At 41.9% G+C, this 23,413-nt stretch overlaps 1 protein-coding gene across 4 annotated transcripts; it reads left to right on the forward strand.

The window, feature by feature from the left end:
• The first annotated feature begins 15,157 nt into the window (after window positions 1–15,157).
• LOC121698945 (SKI family transcriptional corepressor 2-like) lies at window positions 15,158–23,226 on the forward strand. 4 transcript variants are annotated; one of them, XM_042081489.1, is made up of 5 exons: window positions 15,202–15,247; window positions 15,494–16,110; window positions 21,713–21,774; window positions 21,861–21,887; window positions 22,941–23,226. In XM_042081489.1, the coding sequence occupies exons 2-5, from the start codon at window positions 16,018–16,020 to the stop codon at window positions 23,170–23,172; spliced, it is 414 nt and encodes a 137-aa protein (XP_041937423.1). In that variant the 5' UTR covers window positions 15,202–15,247; window positions 15,494–16,017; the 3' UTR covers window positions 23,173–23,226. The 4 variants fall into 4 exon arrangements, with proteins under 4 accessions (XP_041937424.1, XP_041937423.1, XP_041937425.1 ...); XM_042081490.1 differs by having other exon boundaries at window positions 15,158–16,110; XM_042081491.1 differs by lacking the exons at window positions 15,202–15,247; window positions 15,494–16,110 and adding an exon at window positions 18,798–18,829.
• The last annotated feature ends 187 nt before the right edge of the window (window positions 23,227–23,413 follow it).

A 23,413-nucleotide genomic window follows, 5' to 3' on the forward strand; every position in this document is an offset into this window, starting at 1 on the left:
AATCGTATGTGAATCCGCAGCTAGCGTGACGTGTTCATCACATACGACTCTTGACTTAGCGGGTTTTCACTCTTGGCCCCTTAGTGGCAGTATGGGAGAATGACAGTCTGTTACATTTTCCATCACATACGACTCTTGACTTAGCGGGTTTTCACTCTTGGCCCCTTAGTGGCAGTATGGGAGAATGACAGTCTGTTACATTTTCCATCACATACGACTCTTGACTTAGCGGGTTTTCACTCTTGGCCCCTTAGTGGCAGTATGGGAGAATGACAGTCTGTTACATTTTCCATCACATACGAGTCTTGAGTTAGCGCTTTTTCACTCTTGGCCCCTTAGTGGCAGTATGGGAGAATGACAGTCTGTTACATTTTCCATCACATACGAGTCTTGAGTTAGCGCTTTTTCAGTCTTGGCCCCTTAGTGGCAGTATGGGAGAATGACAGTCTGTTACATGTTCATCACATATGACTCTTGAGTTAGCGCCTGGAGGTTTGCTAGGGCCGGAATCATATACGAACCCGCAGGTATACCATGGGTTTGAGATTTTTTCGGCTCTGCTTAAGGCTTTAACCCTTGCGAGGTTAGCTTAAGTGGGGCACAGTGCACCAGTACTTATCGGTGCTTAAGCCTGGTTGTCCGTGGGGGGGGTGGTACCCAGAGGGGGGGGGGGTTTTGCCACTTTGTGTTGCGGGCTTAGCATAGAGGGTGTTAGCTAGTTTGATTAGCGTGTTTATTTTGGGTTAAGTTTAGGAGTAGGATACAGGGTAATGCTCCCAGGCTCACACACACGCGCGCAGGGGACAGAGAGGAGTCTTTGGAGCCTCTGTGAGCAGCTGCAGCCTGTGTGAGCAACAGGCCCCTCTCTCTGTCCCTCTCTATCACCTGCGCGCGCGTGTGTGTGGCTGAACCTGCTGGGGGGGGGTCTAGCGCAGCTCTCTGTGTCTCTCCCTGCTCCTAGGCCCAAGTTGAGCCCGTCTGAGCACAAGCACTCATCCCCAGGCCTCTCCCGGCCCGTCCGATCACAGTAGCTAGTAGGCCTCTCACAAGGCCTTAGCTTAAGCTAATGTGTGTGTGTTTGGGGGGGAGGGGGGGGGGCGCTCAGGATCGGGTGAGATTCTAGATTAATTTTGACGCTCCGGACGCAACGCCGCCACCCCCGTCTCGCTGTGACCTTGCGTCGCGGAGCTAGGCGGTTGGTTAGGGCCGGAATCATATGCGAGTCCGCAGCTAGCGTGCCTTCCACATTCAGGGGGCGTCGGGATTCACATGTGAGCGCCTCCCTAGCGTGACTAGTGTCGCCCTCGTGTGGAAATCAGGCAGCTATGCCTCAGTGGCCGTGGTCTGTTTCATCACCGAGATACAGCCGTGCGCAACACCTGGAATCACATTTCTTGAATTTCCCCTGGGGATCAATAAAGTATCTATCTATCTATCTATCTATCTATCTATCTATCATATGAATCGGGGTCTACTGCCAATAGCCAAGGCCCATAGCTTGGAGTTCAGCCCGCTCTCCTTGGTCACAAGAGATGTGTACACCTTCAGCCTAAAACCAGCAGGTTCCCCACGGTTGTCACCCTATTGAAACCCTGTCTCCTGCTTAACCTTCCCTTCCTATTCACGCTGTACATCTGCATACACATATATGAATGTATCTAAACATCTGTGTATTAGGCTACATATTACATATGTATACCTGTACATCTGTACATTGCCTTATATATAGTAGTACAGCATATTTTGTATATTAACATACTTCAGCTGCACATTGCTCTTTAGTAAATCAATACTTATTCATACCCATCTTTACCCTGCTACTTGCCCTTCCTATTAGATGCTAAACTGTATTTCCGTTACTCTGTATTCACACATATTGACAATAAAACTATTAAGACCACAATTAGACATCTCATTCCAAGATACGGTGTACAATGAAACACTACATTACCATATAATATTTGACTCATGATTGCAAAACCCTTTACCATGAAGCACATATGATTACTGGCCACCATGCATATATGGTGTACTCTATCAGATATCATATATGATAGCAGGGTTGTCTTTTAAACTGTGGGTTTGAGCGTCATATGTGACAATCATTTAGTGGATTCCCCATATACGATGCCATTGCAGTGGTCTTCAGATGTGATATCTCTAGCAGTGGATTTCACATATGATGCCACCAGGGGTTAGTCAGCATTTGTGGTGGTGGGTTCCACATTTGGATCTGAGCAAGATGCTAAACTGTATTTTCGTTACTCTGTATTCACACATATGTATTGACAATAAAACTATTAAGACCACAATTAGGCAAGATACAGTATACAATGAAACACTACATTACCATATAATATTTGACTCATGATTGCAAAAGCCTTTACCATGAAGCACATATGATTACTGGCCACCATGCATATATGGTGTACTCTATCAGATATCATATATGATATCAGATATCATATATGATATCTGATAGAGTACACCATATATGCATGGTGGCCAGTAATCATATGTGATATCAAAAGCCTCTATTGGCTGGCCATATGTGGTGTTCAGTGAAACTCTTTAAAATGTGTGTGGTGTGAGAGTGACCAGGAGAAGATAGAGATTGCGAATGATGGCAGACCCTAGTGCAGCACCTGAAGCTTCTACCGTGCCTCAAGATGAGAGAACCAGTGGACAATCAGCAAATACATCAGACGTCAGAGATGTGACACTGAACCCTGTCCGCAGTGCATCGAAACGAACCTCTGGTGTGCAGCAAGGGAGGAGTGTGGACTCTGAAGGGCTTTTTGACCCTAAAAGGATGAGACTGACACCAATATCAAGGCCCATCATACCTCTCAGAGATGATGACCAGATGGGTGAGTCTTCTGCAAGGTCCAGACATGACACATCAAGAGCAATCACACCTCCCAGAGACGACGATGACGACGACGACGACGATGAAGAGTTGGATGTGTCCTCTGCAGAAGAGGTGGACCAACCCAGCTCCATACCATCAACAGCCACGGTCAGCTTGAGGGATGTGGCGCTTGAGAACACGAAAGCCCTATTAATCGAGTTTGAAAAGTGCAGTGACATCAAGGTTTTTCTACATGCTGATATTCGCCTCCCAATTCACTCCACTATCGTCTCAGATCCCAACTGCCTGGACTACAGATTTGATGTTGATGGAATAATGTTCCAGATGAAAGAATTAGTGGGGATCCTGTCGGAAATTTACCATATAAATTTTCCACATTCAGACAGTATGCAGCTGACGCCACAATACAACTACTTGAAAAAACATATACCACTGACCAAGTGCACGGAAAAAGGCATCCGTGCACTTAAAAATGCAGTTGGCTACAAATTGGGCCACGTGACTGGGGGGTACGTCCTCACACTCTGTGCTATCCCTGCCAGCCTACAGAGCCCAGATGTAAGATTGGAGAATTCTGTCCTGTACCGTCAGATGGCTTCAGAACTGCTGTGGTCTGTGACTGCCGAGTTCAAAAAGCTTCTTACCTCCCTGCCACTGGAAGATATGTGTCGCCCTACTATTCAAAAACAGGGAACAACAAACTTGGGCAGTTTCAGAGTCTTGAGGCAGGATCAAGTGTTTATCCTTAAGCTCTTGGATAAGGCTGTGGAGACGGTAAACTCCCGTAACTTTCTGAAAGCAGTTGCTACCCTTGGGCAGTTTGGCCAGCGAGATTCAGAAGAAATTGACATACTTGACGTGGTCAACCCGGAGTGTGTGGACTCTGTTACTTATCATTTGGCTGTTAAAATAACGGCGGCAGAGAAGGACACGCACCTTTTCTTTTCCCGCTTTGGTCTGCAGGATATTACCGGTGTGAGAGGATCCTTGTTTTCAACACTAGGAATGCACGAGACCTGCAATTTTCAATCCAACTTGAATCATTTGCAAATGGATCTGAGCAAGGCCGTTACTGACACATTGTCCCCGAGTGGCTTAATTACATTTGTACAGCTCTATGCGGATACCCCACATGCCCATTACCGCCAGCCCTTTAAACACCCGGTCAGTGGTACTTTGGCAACCTGCAGGTTATCCCATCCCAACCACCAGTCTGCAGTCATTTCTAGGGCGCTCAAATATATGACACACATGCAAGACTTAAACCATCGCCTGGTTTGTCAGGTTGGCTGCCGGATAGAGCAGGTTGTGAGGTTTGAGTATGGTGAAATTCCTACTGCTGTGGCGCCAGCTGAACATTTCAACATGAATGCCCTAACTGAGCTCTTGGGTAGTAACGCTCTCTTAGTGCCTTTTAAAGACTTAACGGATGGCCTGGGCCTGCTTTCTGTAGTACGGTGTGCTGTTCACTTCCTCATTGGCACCCTCAGAGAGGCTTTCGGATCGAGCGAGGGTGTAGGCAGGTATGACATGACTTGGCGTGCCTTCCAAGCAGAGCTGGCCTTGGAGGAACTGTTCTTTGGCCATCCATTGTCAGCCCTGGACAGTGTATGGAGTGCAAGCTTGGGAACATGTAGTCTGAGAGAGAGAAGCATCACACATGAGAGAGGTTTTCTTGGACTTGCTCCTCATAACAGTGCCAGTGTAGAGGAGTCACCACCACCCCTGCAGCACTGGACCATGGATGCCCTCCAAAGAACACGGATTGAGAGGATTTGGACATTCTGCCAATGTCTCGACGCTGGTCCGCCAGTGATAGGGGTTGCACTCATTAAGGTCGTCTTGGGGGACTTGTACAAGAGAAATGACAGGCTCCCGTGGGCAGAGCTTAAATCTGACCAACCCCCAGGAAGGCTGGTCGGTGCCTTGGATGTGAAGACTCTCTCCTGTGATCTCGCGACGAAAAACAGTTTCCCTCCACCCAACACCTTTAAAAGAGCCCGCGAAATGGTAGAAGATAAAGGGCAGGATGTGACAAAGTGCCTAGAAGAAGGCTTTGCGTCAGAGGCCATTGCATATTTCCCATCCTTCAAGTTCGTGGACACAAGAGGGACAAGGAGGATAAACTGGAATTTTAAAGACTGGGTTTATCTTCAACAATATGGACGTGTTTCACAATTGTCAGTGGTGGCTTCCAACACTCTCAAAGTTTTGACAGAAATAGAACGGCGCAAACTTTGTTATTCGAATCAACTCGAACTATACAGGTAGGTTGTTATTCCAACATTTTGACATACCAAATTTGTGGTTTTCATTGGCTCTAAGCCAGTCATCAAAATTTACACAATGACTTAAAAAGTTCACTTAATGTTTTTGCCTTGAATTATTAATAGTTCACTTTATGTGCAATGACTTTGTAATACAAGTGTCATTTTTGCCTTGAATTAATGAAGGAAATGAAATGAAATATTAAAATAGATTCTAATTGTTTGACACCTATCTTTACAGAGAGCATGGTATGCCATGGATGGCAAAATCCTTGGAGAGACTTCCTCCAGCAATGACAGGGACATCTACACACCTGATCACCTTGACTTTCATATCATGCGTGGCAGTACTTCAAAATGGAGGATATGTGGACTTTATACATCTCAAAGATTTAGTAAATGAGATGAGTCTGCGCGGGGTGTCCCAGAAAAAACTCCAGGATTACCAGATTTTGGGGAGATTCATCTATCCCAAGGTGAGAAATGTTAATATATGGACCCTCCATCCAACACTCCCATACAAGCTACAGCAGACAAATCGTCCCATCCCAAGTCTACAACCGTCAGCCCAGGTATTTCAGGACCTCGCCCAACCAGAAGATGCTGACGTGCAGGCTGTCGAAGACCAGGACAATGCCAAACCAGTAGTGAATTCACCTGCCATGCGCCTGCCCGCAAATCATAATCGCCGCTGGACGAGACCTGAGGACTCGTGCGTCAGTACAAGTCCAACAGATTCACACAATGAGGCCTTTCAGCTTTATCTGAAACGGTGCTCTGAAAAGAGAATTCCTTCAAGAAGCTTTGAGGCTTTCAAACGTAGAAGGCAGCGTCTCATGTCGTAGGCCTATCCAGCACTTGTCTACCTAAACTGGGATACTGCAGCACAGTTATTCCACCATTGATGGTACTGTTTAACCAATGACACACCAAGGAGTTCTAGCCAGGACAACATTTGTCACAGTGCAAGTGTGCCACCCTGTGGCGCTATTGGTGAACTGCTAAAGCCTGCGCACAAGCGTAGAGGTCTGTTTAACCCCTGCTGGAATCCCTTCAGACCTGATTTTTTTTCTGTTAAAAAAAGTTATTCAGCTGATTTTTACTAATAAAGGGGAAAAAATAATTATTTGATAAATCATGTCTTTATTACTGTTTTTTAATGTCCATTACAATGGACGCCTCGACTAAATAGGTGTAAAATGACATGAGTATAGTATTGAAAGTAATAATCACGTATGACTTAAACATTTGGAACTGGATGTTTGCATGTGTCTAAATGTTTTTATATGTCTATGAGCATGTCAAAACATGCACATAGATAGATAGATAGATAGATAGATAGATACTTTATTGATCCCCAGGGGAAATTCAAGGTCTCAGCAGCATACATACAACACAAACACATTCTTTAACATCAGAAAGAGTAGTTAAAGTATATAATATAAAAACACAACTAGGCAATAAGGACAGTAGAAGATAAAGAATATGCTAAATATACTCAAATACAAATTATACTAACACTTAATACAATATATAAAAATATACTAAAATACAAATGACAAAAATACAAATTATACTAACTAACACTTAATCTAAGTCATTCTAAGAACAGTATCCACATAGTGGTGATTAATCAATCAAAGGCGCTTGCAATGACTGAGGCAGGGACTGAGCCTGTGATTCTCTGTGCATAGTGAGATATGGTAAGGTGCTCTAAGGTGCTCTGCGAATGAGTGTCATGGTGGTAGTGCAATGGTGATAGTGGTAGTGGTCATGGTGATAGAGCAAATGAGTAAGTTCAACAGTGCAACAATGCAGAAGTAAAGTAAAGTAAATCAAAGTAAATAAAGTCTATATATCTATATATTTAACTATTTAAGAAATGTATAAGTGTGACCACATTAACTAATTTGCCAGATTGCGTCCACACAATACCTGTGGTGCTAGTACAAAATGTTTAGCAGTTTTCAATATACACACACAGTTTGCGTTGTTTTTTGCATTTTGCACTTTCACACAGTCTTGTGAACTGAACTGTTAAATTTAATTTTTAAATTACATGTTCCAATACGGAACACCGGGGGTATGTTTGCAACATATTTGCTTGTGTATATGGAGGGAATGTGCTTTACTAAAGTGTGCGTGCTCATTTTACTAAATTGTGCGCTCAATTTTGTAAATCGTGTGTTTGTTTTACTAAACAGTGTGTTTATTTTACTACATTGTCGGCTCATTTGCTAAATTGCACTCATTTTATTTCATCACATTCTCATTTTAATTTTTGGAAAAATAACACACAATTTAGGTAAAATAAGTGTACTTTTTAATAAAACGAGAGCACGATTTAGTAAAATGAACACACTATGTACTGTAGTTAAACGAGCTTTATGTGAAACAGTGCTCTGAAAAGAGAATTCCTTCAAGAAGCTTTGAGGCTTTCAAACGTAGAAGGCAGCGTCTCATGTCGTAGGCCTATCCAGCACTTGTCTACCTAAACTGGGATACTGCAGCACAGTTAGTTCACCATTGATGGTACTGTTTAACCAATGACACAACAAGGAGTTCTAGCCAGGACAACATTTGTCACAGTGCAAGTGTGCCACCCTGTGGCGCTATTGGTGAACTGCTAAAGCCTGCGCACAAGCGTAGAGGTCTGTTTAACCCTTGTGTTATCCCTCAAATCTTACCGACACTCTTTATTCTTGGGGTCAATTTGACCCCAGCCAAATAAACCCTATAAATAAATGATTATAATTCATATTGTTACCCAGTTTTTTTGTGACAGGTACTTAACAAGAGTGTAATAGCCACCACCAAAAGCCCTAAAAAACAATTCCACCCCCCCCCCCCTACACCCCTTTATGAACCTTGGAACCCTGGCTGGCAATATTGCCCATCCAGTGTCAGCAGCCCAAATGCTTGCTGTTGCTTCCCCTTTTGACTTATACAGTCCTGCCAAAATGACTTATATGTAATATGTACTTGTGTATCTAATAATGATAATAACAATATGTAGATAGATAGATAGATAGATAGATAGATACTTTATTGATCCCCAGGGGAAATTCAAGAATGTTCTCATACTATTCAAATAATAATATCCATATTGTGTCAAATATTCATGTATCCTATGTTTCATACAGCTGGGGTCAAACTGACCCCAAGGAACATCAATGTACAAAATATTTGTATAGGACATTGAAAACATATTATTGTACAAATTTCATGCTAACTCTGTTATACTTACTTAATGTAACAGGAAGTAGTTGGAGGCCAAAATAGAATGTTCAAGCATTGTTTTGCCATTGTTTTTATTTACATGCAATGGATTAATGAATTAATTAATGTAGGCCATATATCATTCATGTGAAAAGTTGGGTTTCCTGTACATACAGAAAATAGCCTAGGCAGTGCAGTAGCATAAAACCAGGTGACATCTGTCCTTATCGAGACCAGTGAGATTGGGTGAGATTGACAGTGGTAAGAGGACGGCCAAATGTTAAATCTGTAATGTTTATGTTTTTTCATATAAAATATTCTGAAACAGGTTCGATTTAACAGATGTCACTCCGTAGCATTTTAATACAGTGTAGTAGGCTATAGGCCTACATTCCACTTGTTGAGCTTAAACCGTTTTTCTTGCCTTGCAGATAATAGATTGTAATTTTAGAGCTTAATGGATAGCCTACCACCAGTGACTATGGTAAGTGTTGTGTGTGAATTGTCGCTACCAATAATCTAATGAACTCATTTTGTATGAACTTCATCACCTTGAACTTTTGGCGTAATTACTAGTGCAGTTCATCAGCCCAGTTTAAATGTAATTGTTTATTACATGTAGTTGTGGCCAAGAAGGCTCGCAGACACACCCTCGGCATAATTCAAAATGTAATTTTACATATTTAAGCCTTTGTCTACGTACAAATTTGACATGAAAGTGAGCGATTCATTTGGCATGATTTATGAAACGTTTAACAGTTGTAGCCAATTTATTCACAAAGGTTACCAAACTGAAAACTCAGTATTTTACCACGACCCTACCCCTTCATAAGCCACAGTATCTGTCCCCTTAAGGACACTATCATCACTATTGTCACTGGCACCTCCAGCTATGTTGGGCAGAGGGTCGAAATAAGCATGGTATGCTTAGTGGACACTGTCGACGCTCCGTGACTATTAGTCAATAGACGATCGATCATATTCTTCTCCAAAAGGCAGATATTCTCCTTCAGAATCAAAATAGGTGAATAACAGATCCAAGACTTCATCACACATGTTTTTTTTTCTTCAAGATTTGGTGTATTTCTGCTTCAATTTGTGCAAAACTATGGCCCGCATCGCTTCCGCGTTATGGAGGAAATGCACTGTTCTTCATGTGAGGTTGAGCTTGAATCGAAGCTCTGGGTGTCTGCCTGTCATTGGTGACTTCTAAGATGCAGGCATTAACATTCCATATGTCATGTTAATGTAACAGGAAGTAGTTGGAGGCCAAAATAGAATGTTCAAGCATTCTACTAACTATTTACATATTTAAGCCTTTGTCTATGTACATATTTGACATGACAGATGCAAGCTATTTGCTAAGGTGCTAGCTACATTTACGTTAGTTTATGACCTGGCAGGTTTAAGGTGCACACATAAAATCACATACAGTCACTAAATACTGGACAGACTGTACACAGGCTAGTAGATTTTCAACATGGATTATGGAAGCCCTGATCATGCTGACTACAACAACACAAAAAACAAACAAAAAAACCTTTGGAATGTTGAGAGCTTACCAGATCCATATACAATCGACAAGGATCTGTGTATTGTAGACTGTAAAAAATGGCCAGCCATTTAATGGCCTGATATAACTCTCTAATCCGTACACCAAGCATGTACACAAAATAATAACTTATTTGATGACCCAGACAGCACACATAAATCTTACCGAGGTCGGGCCGATGAATGCTGTTACAGTCTAGAAGACATTGCCTAGGAAGCATTTGCTCATTTACAAGACATCGCCGGGATGTCGGCAAATCATCGAAAACGACAATGAGCCAATGTTTCAACGACTCATCAAAACTATGCCCAACCCCGGCTTATACGACCTTTATTTATTTAGGTCGGAACTTGAGATTGCACATTTTACACTAGGCTATAAATGATTCGATCTATAAAGACACAAGAAAGATGCCAGAAATATTTTCATTTCATTTTATTGAATGTTGTTAGAAAATGTTCCCCCAAAAATCAGGTTCTTCTCCTGCAAGAGACAAAAACAACAATTAATTCACCGCAACACTTTCATCTTTTAAGTCTACCCTTACCGATTGCTGTTAATGAACTTCCATAGATGCAGAGAACCACTACCGAGCTCGGAGAAATAGATTTCAAACCCATTAGCGTTACCTCAGCTGATATTTAAATCAAGCAGAAGCGAGCTAATGCCGTTTACTTGGCTAGTGCGCTAACGCCGGCCAAAACACAAACTCTGGAAGTGACTAGATAAAGTTGGGACTGAAACGTAGCCTACATTTGCTTTGGGAACTTCGGCTGATGCATATATCTGTGCATTTCCTCTGTGCAAAGGTGTTATGATGGGGGTTCACCCTTTATTATGACATCCCGTTAGTACGACAACCCTCTATTATGACATACCGTTATTACGACATGCCTCTATTTAGACATGCCCCTACTCCGATTTTTTTTAGTACCGCTAGTCCGACATTACCAATCCTCATTTTCAATTTATCTCTGCACCAACATCCTAGATGCATGGATGAGCTAGTCATGTCATCTGCACCTGCAGCTACACCAACACCCGCCATCCACTCCAAACAATGTTTTTCCACATAATCGCCACACATTTCAGTCAAAACCTTAGGTGATTTTGAACTGGCCATGTGAATAAATGTTACACATTATATGTAAAACACAGGTAGCTTTCCTCATTTTATTCTCTAAGCTCTAAGGGGGAAACGGTCGGAAACTCTATGCGTGCAGGCCACCTATATTGATTAATTAATGGCCGTCAATCAATGGCCAATTGCGCAAAGACCGGCGGAATTCTTATAACCTGACTCTCGCCAGATGAATTTTGTTTCGCCTAGCGAGAGTCAGGTTAGAATTCTTACAGTCCAGTAGCCTAAACTACTTCAGTGAACGTTCAAATAACCCCCAGAGTTCAGTGTCCATCAGGGTGTTCAAACTGGATGTGCGATATATTCAAGTTGCTTATATTGCATTTTAGAGGACAATGATAAAGCCATGTGCAACGCATTTTGGCTTGCCAGCAGGTTGGATAAACTCAATTTACTACACAATAATGTATGCTAGGAATATATCTTTTATATGTCATGCGTGCAGTTGTTGAATTGCACATAACATGTCTGCATATTTATTTAGTCTTCTTTCTCTCGACTCTAGGCTAGCGCATGCATTATCATGGCCCTATAATTGTGCAAAGACAGGCGGGATATCCGACGCTCCTTTTACAGTAAACCACTTCACAACGAACGTTCAAATAACCCCCAGAGTTCAGTGTCCATCAGTCCCAACATTTGGAAACATAATCGAAAAGTCCAAGCGTGAATTGGGTGTGTTTTGATTTTGAGAGAGACTGGAGAAGGGCCGTATGTCTCACAGCAACTGCGATAACCTTGTTTCTTGAAGGCTATGCTTACGTCCAGATTGTCAGGATCTGGCCCGGACTGTTGAGTTTGTGCCACCCTGGTGGCCATTTTGTGTATTGTCCTGTGTTTGTTTTTGCCTGTTCCCCATGTGCTTTGCGTTACCTGCCTGTCACCTGTCTTTGTCTCCGCCCCATCTCCTTATTTGGTCTGTGCTTCCTGTCTTGTTTGTTTTCCCTCCATTTCTGCCTCCTCACCTGTTCCCTGTTATTGTCTCTGATTTCTGATTTCGTCCAGTCCTCTGTCTTTCTGTTAATTGGTATGTATATTTCTACCCTCCTGTTTCTCTGTTCCTTGTTGGATCGTCTCTCTGTTTCACCTTGTCTAGCCCAAGTCCTGTTTGTATGTAAGTAAGTCTTTGAAAGTTTGTGTTAAGAATTAAATTGTTTTTGTCCGTAATTCTGCCTGGTGGAGTCTTGCATTTGGGTCCTCCTGCACAACCGACACCAGATATCCACATCTACTGAGGGTCGGCGACTATCCAATGCCCAATACTATTTGCAATACCCTCAATATACATATTGTTGGAAAGCTTATGGCTGTTCGTGTGAGTACAATAACTTAATTTTGTAAATTTTACCAAAACGACTGGTTTCGCCTTGCAGGGTCACATTTCATTCATTGTCTTCATCTTTTTTTTTTATTCAAAACAATTCGTAGGTATCCATACTCAAGTCTAATTACCACCAGACACAAACAATCATCACCTAGGTTAAATCCTCTCTCTCTCCAAAATCTCTTCCTCTGAGATGCACACGCTATAGGCTATAATTTAGGCTACCCGACATTTCAAATGTGACTCTCTAATCAACTTTTTTTTTAGCTCTTAAACACCTAAAATACACTGTTCAACGGAGCTGGTGTGTGTGAGGCGCACTCTTGGACTCCTTGAGACACGACTATCCTTTCGGTTGAAGTTATTGTGCGTAGGCTATTATATAATCCAATCCTGTTGCCCCTGCTATTTATCAATGTAGCCTTTTATTGTTTTTTTGTCATGAATCTTCTGAGCTGTGATGAAATCGTGTGTTTGTTTAAAGTTGGGATTACGGTAGGCCTAGGCTATACTGCCCATATTGGAATAAAAAAAATAAAGGCCCACCCTAGGCCTTCTTCGCAAAAGTCCACTCCGTTGAAAAATCCTGGCTACGCCACTGTTAATGACCTTGTGTCGGAATGGCAGGACGTCTAAAAAAAAAACGTGTCGCTACTCCGACAATGGAAAAACAAAATTGTCGCAGTAGTGGGACGCTTGAAAATTAATGTTAATGCCGCCACTTCGACAATTAGACGCCAATGTCTAAGTAGCGGCATGTCGGAATAGCTGCATGTAACCGTTATGATGGCTCGTCCAGCAGGTTAGCTCAGCCAAGACAGTAACGTTAGCTAATAGCCTACTCCCACTCCTCTCCATACAAAAACGACAGCCTTTCCTGGGTTAAGTCTCACGGTCAACTAACAACTTTCTATTCTTACACCCAAGCATATTGCTGTCCTTGTACCGGTAATCATGGATGCTGTAGTGTTAACATTTCACCATAGCCGTTAACGTTATAGGTTTAACATATTTTCCAGTGTTAGCTCAACTAGCTAACGTGAATTAGTTCACAACGAAGTTGTAATTACCCCAAAACCGCTCTTTATATAATGTACACTAAGTTATGGCTTGGCCAGGCAGGCAAATATATCAAGTCATTTAATTGACACAATGCCTATTTTCTGACCATTCACATGAGTGAATTTACCAACCTGAAAATCGCTGCTCCAGGAGGCTGATCTGACATGCCTGGCTGCCTGCTACACACACAAAAAAAAAGAACAGAGAGCGGGATCTGCGTTGGGTAGTAGGAACGATCAAAAGCCGACATACATGGAAGCTGGGGTAAAAAAAACAGATAGTGGGATCTGCTTTGGGTAGTAGGAACGATCAAAAGCCAACATACATGGAAGCTGTATGTGTGCTGTCTGGGGATGATTATTTGGGATGCACCAATTGTGAAATTCAGATGCTGATATTCAGATTTCTCATTTCTTATTTTTACTTCATTTTCGTTGTGAATCATACCCTTTGGTAAGAATGAAACGTTAGCCTCCGCAAATGTCACCGGATGAAATCACCCAATTAGGATTGAGTGAAGCATGAGTCGGCACAGAGGAGAGGACGAACGAGTATTGTTTTTTTCATGTTTTTGTTCCGGTAGCTCATACCTATGTCTGACATATTTAATATGTCTCTCTCTCTCTCTGTCTTTCTTCCGTCAGAAACCCAAACAGGTTGATTTGGTTATCTGCTGTTCTCACTGACTACAGCCGTAATCGGATCCCTTCAGTTTGGATACAACACGGGTGTCATCAATGCTCCAGAACAGGTGTGATGTGTTTGTGTGTGTGTGTATTTCTGTCTGAAATAATCAGCTGAAATAAGTATGCTGGTCTTTCACTCCTGTGCCCTTGTGATTGGTCCTAATGCCTGTCTGTCATGTTGTGTGTCAGAAACTGCGAGCCTTCTTCAACAACACCTGGATGGAGCACTATGGGAAGCCCATCGAGCCAGGCACCTGCACCATCGTGTGGAGTCTGGCGGTGGCCATCTTCAGCGTGGGTGGCATGGCCGGGTCCTTCAGTTTGGCAGTCATATCCAACAAATTCGGATATGGATCGGAATTTTTTTAATGCAACTCATTTTTGTGGTAAACAAAATGGATCACGCACCTTCTACAGCTCTAATCTCACCGTCTATGTAAAACCAGATTTGCAACTTGCTCTCCAACAACTCAAGAATCTAAGAATCACAAATTGCGTTACGGCAATTGTGCAATAGCCTACCTGTATTAATAATGACCTTGTCAGTTGACATGGGTCTTCAGAAATTATCTTTGAAGGATACTAGCCTTTTAGTGGTTTTTCATGACAGTTTTGTAAAATACAAATACTTCACAACTACTGTACAGGGGTAGCTCAGTAGCAAAAAAAATATTGTAAGGAAAGGGAACATTTTGCTCAATAGAGTTATTAGAATTGATTAATGACTTGGCTAACTTTGCCTGTGATCCCAATCTGCTCATTGCCTTTTTTCAGCTTCTCGAAGTTAATTATCAAAGATACTGTATCATTGTAAGATGAACTAACCCACCCATGACTTTGTTGTGAAACACTAGAAAAGGGATCTGTGATTATTGCTGAGGGAGAAATAGAGCTCTGGCCGTTCTCCAACTTCTTGTGTTGTGCTGTAGTATTTCTGAGGCACTCTCCCCAAAGTGTCCGCCCCCATCACCATCACAGGGCACTCTTACACTCATTCGGTTGCCGTTCTCTCTGGATGCTCACTTTTACTGTCTTACTCATGCCTGTCTTCATTTCACAAGATCTCTTGTCCTCCTCTTACATCATATTCTCAACATGGGTTTATCTACCAGCACATTTTCAACGTGGGTTCATATATCTGTACATTTCCAACATGGGTCTATCTACCTGTAGTATCTTTGTCTGTCAGGATGGACTTTTTTGTTGCCAGAATCATTTCTCTTTTCTTTATTCCCCTCTTTTTATCCTCATTGCTTTCAAAAGCATTTTGTATCACTGTGTACTAAGAAGTATAGCATGAACCATGACAATCAGACAATCAGACAAATGACATACTCATTTTGTAATTTAACTCTTTCTCATGTGCTCAGGCGGAAGGCCATGTTCATCGTGAACATCCTGGCCGTGATTGGCGGTGCCCTGATGGAGCTCTCTACCATCTGCTCCTTTGAGATGGTCATCGCCCTCTTCTGCGGCATCTTCACGGGCCTCACCCCCATGTTTTTTATGGCTATTAGGATATCTTTAGGATCGCCACCATGGTAGTCATGGACCACACTGGGCAGCAGAAGCTGCACAACATGGTGGCCTACTGCCAAAATGCAGACAAATGTCGGCGTGCCACCATCGCTGTGCATTTCGACGAGGTTTGGGATGACTAGGACTGCAATGAGATGTGTGATATCTGCCGCCAAGGCAACGACTACATCACAGTGGATATCACCAAGCATGACCGCGAGGTGCTTCTGATCGTGGAGCTGGCCGGCTCGCTGGACGAGAAGGTGACCCCACTGAAGGTGTCCGAAACATGGCTGGGCAAGGGCCCTGCCAAACGCCGGCAGATGATCCGTGTCACAGCTCTGACCCGCTTTGAGGCTTCACGGGCCTCACCCCCATGTGCGTAGGCAAGGTGTCCCCGACTCCTCTCCGCTGGGCATTTGGAACGCTCCACCAGCTGGGAGTGGTGGTGGGAATCCTCATCGCCCAGGTAGAGCTGCTTCAACACCGCTGGTGCATATTTGTGGTTGCTGTCTGGTCTCTTTGGGGGTTGCAAGATCCTGTGTCCACTGGTATTACTGTAGTAGTTAGTTATTACTAAGCTAAACTAGTTGGATACAAACTTCTACTAAATCATTGTGAAGTTGTCTCAGTTTTTCTGCTGTTACATTTCTTACCAGTTACATTATTACCAGACATATTTCTACAACATTTGCCAAAAATGTAGAATCTCATAAAAATGAATTATGAAAAAATAAGTTTTTAAACCTCCAGCCATGCCTTCAACCTTCATGTTTTTACACACTTGCATTCCCTGTCTTTTTAATTTCACTTTTTATTTAATTTCAACTAAAATGACACGAATGACCTGAATCTGGTTACTGATCAATAATACTTAGCCCTCCTGCTACAGTGTTCTGTTAGATCTATTAGATTTAATAGATCTACTAGATCTATTAAATCTAATCCTTGCAGGATCAAAATAGTATATATACTTATGTGTAATGTTCAGCTGTTGATTAGCCACTGCTAATCTGGTAAATCCCCCACCTATAGCAAAAGGAACATGACGCTCGATGGTGTTTGAAGCCCCCACCGTCGACTTTAAGGCAGCGCTGCGACCGTTGACTTCAAGGCACCTAACCTTAGCCCCAACCCTACTCCTTACCTAACCCTTGCCTGGAAGACAACGTTGGGGGCTTAAAACACCAAAAGGCAAAAATACACCTGAAATGACCGCCTCCTGCTAGCACCTGATAGAGTTCAGGCGTGGTGCCTGAATTCGGGCTTGAGCTTGGCCATGTACGATGTCAAGAAAGGCTATTCTCTATATTGTCTTTGAATGTATTTGATAATTTCAGGCACAGCGCACCCCCCCTGGTTGACCCCCCCCCCCCCACCGGAGACAGAACAGAATTGGTAAATCCAATATGAAGCAAAATACTCAATTTGTGTTACATTATTACTCATTATTTTCTCTTTTAGTTCCAGATGCAAATGCTCACCCATCACAGTCTTTGTCTATTTCATTTTACTTGTGATTATTCTTTTGTTGCTTATGGTTATTATTTTTGTACCATTAAAATGCTTGAGTAAATTTTACTTCCATTTGCTTTATTTTGTTGCTTCAAACACCTAGAACATGGGTGGGCCAACTCTTCGGTATACACTGAACCCCCACTAGCTAGCGAGCTAGCAATAAACCAAGGCAAACACATTGTTTAAGAGACTATCAAATCACATTACAAAAACGAAGTTCACCCAAGGGTAGGCTACTTACAATTTTAACGGCAACAAAGTCAAGTCGGAGTCCGTTTTGCAGTCTTCTTAGAAACTACAATATGACTACATTTTCGAGTATTTCCGCCGAGTTACATCCGGATGTGTTCGGACCGCGAGCAGAAAGTTGCATATTCGGTTTTTCCACGGAGAAGCACTAGGGGGAGACGAAGCACCCACCAAACGACCCAAAAAGTGTTGTAGAACCATCAGAACTTGTTGCATAGGGCCTCTTTAAAGTCTCACCTTTTAATCGAGCTGGCTGTACAAAGATCATCAACAATGGTCTAGATTGCTGGGACTCTAGGACAAAGCTCCCAAAAACAGCTTGGCATTCAATGAGTTAAACACGAAAAATACACTGTTCAACAGAGCTGGTGTGTGTGAGGCACACTCTTAAAGACGCAACCTTTCGGTTTAATTCGGTTAAAGTTCTCGTGCGTAGGCTATTATAGGCTAGAATCCAATCCTGTTGATGCCCCTGCTATTTATCAATGTAGCCTTTTTATTGTTTTTTTTTTTGCCATGAATCGTCCACTCCATCCACTCCGCTAAACTCTAGGAACGCAACCAGTAGGTGGCGATGAGATTACTTTCCCTCCCTATGGCTAGCTTGATGAAAATAGAACGTTGAAACCGGACATGACAATGTTAGCAAAAGCAGCTAAAACCAAAGTGTCTGCTAAAACTTAGCCGAAATTTCAAAATAAAAGACCACGTCCGCAATCCACACGGATCCAAAGCGGTTTCAGAGAAAGCATTGCTAATAGGGCTGAGACAACGCGTCGACGTAATCGATGACGTCGACACAAAAAATACGTTGACGCAAAATATGAGCGTCATTCGTCAAGAATAACGTGTGCTGCTAAATATTTTTAATTTTACACCTTCAGTGATTTCCATACGTTGACTAATCTGTGGCTGGGCACCACAAAATCAAAACCGGCCACCACACATTGATGTTCTATATTGTAGGCCTACTACAATCGTGAATATTTTGTTAAAGGGGAACTTGGCAACTATTTCAACGTAATAAACCCGTTTAGAAATCATTTGGATGGTTAAATGACCTGTTCCGGTGAAAATGGTGACTTTTCCCGCTGCCCCTAGCGTCCCCAGGCAGAAAACCAACCTTGCAACATTGAGACTACCGTCCCGAAAAGATAAGTGAGAAACAAGAAACTAGTTTTAAATCGTGTTTCTTACCTTGTAACATTCACATTGTCTGCCAAACTTATGCTAACCGTTTTGCTAGCTTGTAAACAAATCCATGTGCTTTATCGTTACCTTTGTCCACAGTTTGAAATAGCATAATGCACAATTTCTCCAGCAGAGGGGGAAATCCTGCCAAGTTTCCCTTTAAATGCACATGCAGAGGAGGAGCAGCGGGCTCGTTACGAGAGAGAGCGGTCGGGGCGAGGAAAGGCTTTGTGAGTAAAAAGTGCAGCTCAATGAAATTATTTTATCTTATCTTTAATTTAAGTTGAAGGATTGTTGTTGCCACATAGAAGCACTGCATAGAACACAGTGGGCTAAATTGCTATTAAATCCGGTTAGCATCATGACCATGCTGCACAAATTTGTTCAAAACTGCTGCATTAAAGTTAAAGTAAACTCTGCTAAGGTCTTATCACAACATAGTTTAGTCTCCTCAATGTACTAAGTTAAGTTACAGTATGCAATCAAGCAGTATCTCAAAGCTAACGTTAGAATACTGTTTGGATGTCAAGTTTAGCATGCTTACTTGCAGCTGCTTGTATTCGTTACTCATGCAGGGCTCATTTTATTGACTCTGAATGTTTGCAAAATCCCAATGTAAATGGAAAAGTGTTTTCCAAGACTCAAAAGTGCTTGTCCAAAGGAGAAGTACGAACCGTTATTTGAACTAACTACGTTATGAATTGCATCCACACATCAGCAGGCTTTTAACTGTGTTAATGTTAATTGCAAGGATTCCCACACAAACGTCTTAAAATGACACTCAATTAGACATACACTACTGAACTTCATTGAATGCTACCTCTGACTAAGAATGCATTACTTTGCACTTGTATAGTCTTTTATTTTGGAATCTTAAGAGCAATAAACATATATTGCAATGTTTTCATGTTTTTTCATTCAGATATGTTACAAATAAACATATCTAAGTTGCTATTAGTGAATTAATGGGGAGATAATCGAATCGAAAGCGAATCAGACTGAAAAAATGAATCGTTAGATTTATCGATGCATCGAAAAAATAATCGCTAGATTAATCGTTTAAAAAATAATCGTTTATCCCAGCCCTAATTGCTAACAATGAACTGCATGACAACCGAAGAGTTAACATTTCGATGTTTAATGTTGAAGATTCAGACATTAGGTTGTTCACATGAAGTTGTAATAGCCTAGTAGTTTCCTGTTGAACCAATGTAATTAAAATAGGGTAATAATAAAGATTGTAACCACAATGAAGTGAACTCCATAAAGGAACTTGTCCTTTGTTTTTGTTGCCATGAGAAGGTAGTAGGCTGCTGCATTTGCGAGGCATATCTTTTAACAACCGGCATCATTGCATTTCATTTGGTCCACTGCAATACCTTTGATTTATTTTGTAAACATCTTTTTTGTACATTGCTGTGGGTCATTCCCATTATCTTTGTTCATTAATCAAAATCACCTGTAAGGGTAATTTAAACATTTAAAAACAGTCTTATAAAACATGATTTGGAAACTTGAGACATATTTGGGGGGGGGGGGGGGGGGGAGTTGACACCAATTGCTTCTGATTTCATAATGCATGAAGAAGCCATGCATTGTTTAATTTCTGTGGTAGATACATTGCAAGCCTGTATTTATGTTTCCTTGAAAAGTTCTGAATGTAAATCTCTGTTGTCTTGATGGTTGTCATTTCATGTAATGTGAATGTAATGAATTGTCAGGTTAGGGTTATGTTTAGGCCTAGCGTTGAGTTTTAGAGACTGGTTAACATTGGGGTTGGGGTTAAGTTCAGGTATCTGGTTAAGGTTAGGCAAAGTGTTGAGTTTTAGGGGCCTGACTGTGTGTGTGTTACACCCCACCTTTACGTGGCCCTTTAGGGGTGAACAAAAACCCACCACTGACCCCAAATCCTAATAAATATCAGTAACACCTTTTAAAATTTACCCAACCAGTGGGATTTATTAATGAAGATAAACCATAACAAAACACTACATAGACATGACACAAAGTCCAAATCAAAAGACAAGACAAAATCCCAGGCTGAGAGGCAACAAGACAGCCAGCAGTCCCCACACCAAAAGCCTCAAGACTGGGAACACATTGACTTAGCTGACACCAGAATTTACCTGGCCCCTCTATGTGAGATACAACAACTTGTGCAGACCTTCCTATGGTGAATAAATGCTCTTTGAGAACAGTTTTTGTATGACCAATCACAAAATCACATGTACTACATTGCTCATTGCTTTTCAGGCTTTCCCCCTCAGTCCAGTCCTCTCCAGAGCCCTCCGCTGTGGAGCACCCAGAGTCTGGTCTTGGTGAATAGCGGTCATCTGCCACATCTTTTAGAGCAAAGCCTTCAACCCACATCATTTCATTGATGGATTTTAGACCATCAGTCTTGAAAACAACTCCACCATGTATTTGTCTTGACACTGTGCAATAACATGCATGTCCAACATTATCTGTCTAGTCTCATCCACAAAGAAATCAATTGCTTTTTGACTCCAATCTTGATCAATTGGGCATATATCTGAGAGGGAGCATTTGAATGCAAGTGCTTGCAATGTTCTGTGACCACTACAGAGGATGAGGTTTTTCTGATCCACTATTGCCTCATTTCCATGGTCAACAAATTACACTTGAACTTTTGTGCCATGGACTCCTTTGACAAGCACACAATAGATACCATCAGGTTTGATCAGGGCTGCACACAAAATGCCCACTTTTGGACTTTGGATGGTTAAATAATTTCCTCTTCCACAGTAATACTTTTCAGACATTTCCATCTGCGTAGCTTCATGTCTATCCATAGCCAACTCTGTCTGAACCCAAAATTCAGAGGGATTTTTAACAAATTGCACAGTCACTGTATAATCCGCAATCTACTTTTGGTGTGTCAGAGAGGACTGGGTTTGCATAATCTTTGTGAATTCTTGGCAACGCGTGATCTCTCAATTTTAAAATTTGGGGTCAGTGGTGGGTTTTTGTCACACCGCACCTTTACATGGACCTTTAGGGTTAGGGTTTGTGTCTGATTTTATACATTTTGTATCTCTGGACTGGAATGTCGTACAGACTTATGATGTGACATATTTTGTTTCTCTCCACAGAAATCATGGATGACAGCAGCATGGATGACAGCGGCATGTATACCAGCGGTGGTGAATCCCAGGTAAGTATAGCACTAACTTTGGATATTTCTTATTTTAAATTTATTTTAAATTTATTGTTGGGTGTAATTTTGTCTTTCTTTTTTAGGCTACCACAATATTATTCTCCAGGAGTGTAAGTCTTACTTAAAGGATAATTCCGGTGTGATTTGGACCTAAAGTGTGTTGAAACACGATACCGAGTGTGAGCGTATGTCTCATAGCTCACCTCGGCTTGTCCCCTGCACTCCAAAATCTGGCGCTAGTTAGCCGATGCTACCAACATAGTGTTTCGTTGTGGTGCCTCGGGCATCGGCCTAGCCATGCAAATAAATCACTGTTTTACACCATTTACGAGGCTCAAAGTAGCTCCATACTTCATTGTTAGACTTCCGAGGGCCTTGACATTTAAAACGAGACATGGAGAACTTTGAAAAAGCACTGGTAGTTTATTTACAAGACGATTTATACAGACAGTACCTTAAGGAATTTTACCGTTCAACGCCATCTTGAATTAAGTCACGATAAGTCGAGCGAGGAGTACGAACAAACAGGTCTGATAAGGGATCAGATTCCAAAAATAATTCCGTAAAAATGCATGGATTCTAGTTGCTGCTACTGGAAGAAACTGTAATCCATGCATTTCCACTGAATTATTTTTGGAATCTGATCTCTTATCATACCTGTTCATTCTTACTCGTTGCTCGACTTATCGTGACTAAATTCAAGATGGCTGCAAACGCTAAACTTCGTGAAGATACTGTCTGTATAAATCGTCTTGTAAGTAAACTACCAGTGCTTTTTCAAAGTTCTCAATGTCTCGTTTTAAATGTCAGGGCCCTCTTCACCTTCTCCACCTCCACCTCCACCTCTACCAATGAAGTGTGGAGATACATTGAGCCTCGTAAATGGTGTAAAACAGTGATTTATTTGCATGGCTAGCCCGATGCCGAAGCACCACCATTGAAAAAGCTGTTGGTAGCATCGGCTAACTAGCGCCAGATTTTGGAGTGCAGGGGACAAGCCGAGATGGGCTATGAGACATACGTTCACACTCGGTATCATGTTTCAATACACTTTAGGTCAATATCACACCGGAATTCTCCTTTAATAACAATAAGAAGGTAAATATTTTAAGGATGCATTTTAAATATTTAATAAAAAACTTTATTTTTCAACCCCCTTGCAGGAGGGTGACTTTGTGTCGCCCTCTGAGTTTGAGGACGATGGGCACAGCCCTCTTCCTTCTCCACCTCCACCTCCACCTTCACCACCACCCCAGGGCTTGCTCCCCAGACAGCCCAGACTGTGGCTGGAGAATGATATGGATGGCTACCTTGGTGACGAGGAAGATAGCGATGAGGATGATGAAAATTTGTAATTTTGTATATTCTTTATCTTCTTCGGCCCTTATTGCTTAGTTGTGCTTTTTATATTATATACTTTTAATTACTTTTTCTGCTGCTATTGAATGTTTGTGTGTTGTCTGTATTCTACTGTGACCTTGAATTATGTGTAATGTGTAATAAACGTGTAACTGTGATAAATGTGTATAACTGTGTAATAACCGTGTACTGGAGTATGGGATTGGGTTGGGTTAGGTTAGGAAATTAGAATTCAAATTTTATTTTAGTGTGTAGTTGGTTTGACTATTGTGCACTG

Source organism: Alosa sapidissima, chromosome 23, assembly GCF_018492685.1.
Source record: "Alosa sapidissima isolate fAloSap1 chromosome 23, fAloSap1.pri, whole genome shotgun sequence".
NCBI lineage: Eukaryota > Metazoa > Chordata > Actinopteri > Clupeiformes > Clupeidae > Alosa > Alosa sapidissima.

Coding starts and splice junctions, on each gene's coding strand:
- LOC121698945 (XM_042081489.1), top strand. CDS start 16,018: ATGTGCGTAGGCAAGGTGTCCCCGACTCCTCTCCGCTGGGCATTTGGA. Junction 16,111..21,712: donor TGGGAATCCTCATCGCCCAG/GTAGAGCTGCTT, acceptor TTCTCTCCACAG/AAATCATGGATGACAGCAGC. Junction 21,888..22,940: donor CAATATTATTCTCCAGGAGT/GTAAGTCTTACT, acceptor ACCCCCTTGCAG/GAGGGTGACTTTGTGTCGCC.